This window comes from Cicer arietinum, chromosome 3, assembly GCF_000331145.2.
Source record: "Cicer arietinum cultivar CDC Frontier isolate Library 1 chromosome 3, Cicar.CDCFrontier_v2.0, whole genome shotgun sequence".
Lineage (NCBI taxonomy): Eukaryota > Viridiplantae > Streptophyta > Magnoliopsida > Fabales > Fabaceae > Cicer > Cicer arietinum.
Genome location: NC_021162.2, coordinates 17,088,676 through 17,093,675, shown reverse-complemented (window position 1 = coordinate 17,093,675; position 5,000 = coordinate 17,088,676). Strand labels below are relative to the sequence as shown.

Sequence of the window (5,000 nt, the reverse complement as noted above, 5' to 3'; positions counted from 1 at the left end):
TTTTTTTAACTAAGAACTACGTAGCTTTGATTTCTCCATCGCACTGGAAGATACGTAGGAGCAAGATCACATTCTTGTCAAGCACATAAATAAAAATTTATTCTTTTGTCCTTCATTTGTTAAGTACATATTTATTTCAAAACCATATTTTAAAAAATAGTAATAATTGCTATTCATATTTAATAATAAAGAAAAATAAATATACTTAAGTTAAAATTAATCTTGCACAATTAATTATAGGTAACCGTTTTTAACGGGTGTCGTAGGGTGCTAATACCTTCCCTACGCATAATCGACTCCCGAACTCAAAATTTGGTTTCAAAGACCATTTTCTTTTATTTTTATTTTTTTTAAGGGTTTCCCAATATTTTCCCTATTTAAAAATAAATTTTGGTGGCGACTCCATTGAATTCGAGAAACACTCGAAATTTTAGGCCGCGACAACGTTTTAGTCCTTTATTTTTTTTTTCTCGACTTGGTCCTTTATTTTAATTTTAAGTGACAATTTGATATTTTATGTTTTAAAATTTCAACAATGATATCCTTTTTTATACAAAAATTCAAAAAAAATTTCAATCAAAACTCATAAAATTAATTATATTCTTCAATATAATACAAATTTCATCAAATTCATAACGCAAATCTTCAAATAAACTCATATTTTCATACTTTATTTGATATTTTTAAGAATAAAGGACTAAATCGGGGAAAAAAAAGATAAAGGACTAAAACGTTACTTGAAATTAAGTTAAGGGATCACGGATGTAATTTAGCCAATTAATTATCATTTTCAATATAATGCAAATTTCATCAAATACATAACTCAAATATTCAAATAAACTTTTATTTTCATCTCCAATAACATAAAATTCATCAAATAAAGAATGAAAATATGAGTTTATATAAAGATTTATTAAACATTTGATGAAATTTGCATTATATCGAAGATGATAATTAATTTTATGGGTTTTGTTAAAAAAATTTGATGAATTTTTTGAATTTTTATAAAAAAAAATGGTAACATTATTGAGATTTTAATATATAAAAGATCAAATTGTCACTTAACATTAAAATAAAGGATTAAATAAAAAAAAGATACATGACTAAAACGTTAACTGAAATTAAGTTAAGTTAAGGGACCGGAAGTGTTATTTATCCTATTTTAAGCTATATATTTGTTATTAGTACATAATTGTCTTATGATATAAAAAGTCTATGGAATACATCTATACATATAGGGTAATTTAGTAATAATATTCACAATCTAATTATATACATTAATTATACAATATTATGTTGTTTATATATATATACATGTGTGTGTGTGTGTAAGAGTGTCAAAAGAGGACAAAGGAAGTAAGTTTTTGATTGTGTTTTGTTGACTGTGAGGAATATTTTATATTGATAATGTATACAAATAAAGCTTTCTGTACGAGGTTACACATATCTATATGGTTGTGAATTTGTCATGAATTGTGCATGTGTGAAAATTGTGGAACAGGCTTTGAAGGGAGGGGTGAGAGAGAAGGTTGAATTGGGTACCAAATTTGGAGCAAGATATGCTGATGGAAAATTTGAGATTCGTGGTGATCCATCATATGTGAGAGTTACATGTGAGGGTAGTTTGAAGAGACTTGATATTGATTGCATTGATCTCTATTATCAACATCGTATTGATACTAGTCTCCCTATTGAAATCAAGGTTTCATCCTTTTAATTTCTCTTTTATTGAATTTTGGTAGCTTAAATGAGATAGATTCATATTGATATTTCTATATTTCACCTAAAATTAGGTGAAATATTTTAATTATTAATTATTTTTAAAATATTATTTTTTTAAAATATTTTTATAATTGTATTGAATATTCATCTATTGAAATTCATTAATTGATGAATTAGATAATTTTTGGAATATTTGGTGATAAAAAATATGGCTTAAAAAAATAAAAATAAATGATAGTTAATTAAATCTTCTTAATTAATATTTTTAATGGATCCAAGATAGTCCAACTCAAATTTTATCTGATCTATCTATTTATCACCCTATTTGCAACTATATCAAGATAAGATATAAAATTGAGGTACTATTTGTTGACACATATAAAAGGATAATGAGTAATGAGACATAAAATCATAAAAAAGGATAATATGTGATGATTTCAACTTTTCCTTTTTTCTATGTACGATTAGGGAGCTTAAAAACCTTGTTGAAGAGGAAAAATAAAATACTTGATTTATCCGAGGCCTCGGCTTCAACAATCAGAAGAGCACAAGCAGTTCATCCAATTACAACTGTGCAATTGGAGTGGTCATTGTGGACAAGAGATGTTGAGGAAGAAATAATTCCAACTTGTAGGTATGATTTAGTGGAGACAAATTTTTTATAGTTGAAGTTATTTTTCATATAATTGTGATATCATTGGTCATTTATCCAAATTATATTGTTCAAATTTAAATATAATATTTTAAATTATAAAATATTTTTTTTTTATCGTTTAGTCTCAATTGAAGAACAATCGATTTCTCAAATGCATGAATATGGAACATCCATGAGTGCAAGGAATTTGAATTAATGATATAAGTTGGCAAACATTATGTTTTGTTTGTCTAGCATTTCTCTTTTTGATAAAATTGCAATGATATGAAATCTAACTTTATGAGTTATTATGATTTTCTTTCTCAGGGAACATGGTATTGGAATTGTTGCTTATAGTCCTCTTGGGAGAGGATTCTTTTCATCAGAAGCAAAGATACTTGAAAACTTTACAAAGGAGGACTGCCGTCAGGTATGTGGAAAAGGATGTTCTTATAGAAATTCATGAAAATTAGTACTTCTTAAGTTTGTTAATCAATTCAAGTAGCAAGTGTGAAACAAGTAATTTGACTCAAGTGATTAATAAACTATATTAAAGACAAATCATTTAGGAGAATTTAAGTTCAATTATGACTAAAACAATCTTTGACTATGATTTAATTACCTCATAATCAAATTATGTATTAGGGTTTAGACAAAAAAAAACTAGTAATTACTCTAACACGTTAACATTAATAATAATTTCTAAAAATAGAAATCATTGAACGCGAAAAAAAGTGTTCTTGTCGTGTTAGTGTCCGATATCGACATGTGTCAAACATCAAACAAGTCTTTTATCTGAAGTGTTAGTGTTACGTAGGAACCATGTATTACGATTCTTGATTTAAGTCATTAATAAAAATGAAATAGAAAAAAGTAAATTGAATAATATTTATAATTTGAGAGAGTAAAGTACATCAATAGATATATAGACTTATATGTCAATTAGATAAACAATTAACTAATATAAAATAAATAACTATTACAACTAATTAACCAACTAAAGTTAACTGAAGTATTAGTTAGTTAGTTAACTAACTAAGACTAAGTCTAACGATGTAAACTAATTAGATAATTTGAGGCTTTTGTTACCAAAAAAAGTAGTTCAAAAGATGTCAAAGGAGCTTATAATCTTGTATTTGTGTAAATATGTTGCAGCATATGCCTAGATTTCAACCTGAAAATATGAAGCAGAATCAAATTATATTTGATAGAGTGAATGAACTATCTACAAAGAAAGGATGGACTTCATCTCAGCTTGCACTGGCTTGGCTTCATCACCAAGGAAATGATGTGTGTCCTATACCTGGAACCACCAAAATTGGTAACTTTAATCAAAACATTGCTGCTTTATCTGTTAAACTAACAAAAGAAGAAATGGCAGAAATTGAGTCCTTAGCAGATATTGTTAAGGGTGCTAGGACAGAGAAAGTGTTGGAACTGTGTTGGTGACAATTGCTGCAAGACTTTAATAGTGAAGTTGTTGATGAAAATTATATGTAGCAAATTCCAAAGCGTGTTGTTACACTACACTACGCGAAAAATGGTATTTTACAGCGCTTTTTTTAAGCCATTTACAGCGCTTTTTCAAAAAATTAAGCGCTGTAGTATCCAGCGCTGTAAAAAGATACAACAGCGCTCTTTAAAATAAAATAAAAAAGCGCTGTAAATCTCTTCTAAAAACGCGCTGCTTGTTGTATTAGTTTTACGGCGCTTTTTAAAAAAAACGCTGTAATATGCATTCCTTTATTTCAATTAGATCTCTTTCTGGGATTATAACAACAATCTCCTTCATAAATCGTAATATACAGTATCCGCAGTCTATGTTGTTAGTTTGACGAGAGCACTATAAAATAAAACATATAAGTCAATAAATATTTGTGGATTGATTGTTAATGAAATTTTAAAGCCATACATTTCAAACCTTTATTAGAATCCATGTGATTTATTTGATTTTTGCTTCGACATTGTAGCACCCATTTGAGCTCGGAAAACTTGTAAAACACTATCAAATAAATGTGATTATTAGCATTAACAGACACATTATATATATATATATATATATATAATGTGTCTGTTAATGCTAATAATCACATTTATTTGATAGTGTTTTACAAGTTTTCCGAGCTCAAATGGGTGCTACAGTGTCGAAGCAAAAATCAAATAAATCACATGGATTCTAATAAAGGTTTGAAATGTATGGCTTTAAAATTTCATTAACAATCAATCCACAAATATTTATTGACTTATATGTTTTATTTTATAGTGCTCTCGTCAAACTAACAACATAGACTGCGGATACTGTATATTACGATTTATGAAGGAGATTGTTGTTATAATCCCAGAAAGAGATCTAATTGAAATAAAGGAATGCATATTACAGCGCTTTTTTTAAAAAGCGCCGTAAAACTAATACAACAAGCAGCGCATTTTTAGAAGAGATTTACAGCGCTTTTTTTATTTTAAAGAGCGCTGTTGTATCTTTTTACAGCGCTGGATACTACAGCGCTTAATTTTTTGAAAAAGCACTGTAAATGGCTTAAAAAAAGCGCTGTAAAATACAATTTTTCGCGTAGTGCTTGACTTATTCTTGTCAAATTAGGCTTTTTAACCAATCTTGTGCAAACTATAGGTGTGTTTGTGTCAT

The 5,000-nt window shown here is 27.7% G+C and overlaps 1 protein-coding gene across 1 annotated transcript in view; it reads left to right on the top strand.

The window, feature by feature from the left end:
* LOC101501253 (auxin-induced protein PCNT115-like) overlaps positions 1 to 4,314 on the top strand; it is a 7,886-nt gene extending 3,572 nt beyond the window's left edge. The window contains 4 exon segments of the mRNA XM_012713425.3: positions 1,502 to 1,702; positions 2,124 to 2,356; positions 2,684 to 2,786; positions 3,512 to 4,314. Coding sequence (XP_012568879.1) covers positions 1,502 to 1,702; positions 2,124 to 2,356; positions 2,684 to 2,786; positions 3,512 to 3,805 — 831 coding nt within the window. The 3' untranslated portion in view covers positions 3,806 to 4,314.
* The last annotated feature ends 686 nt before the right edge of the window (positions 4,315 to 5,000 follow it).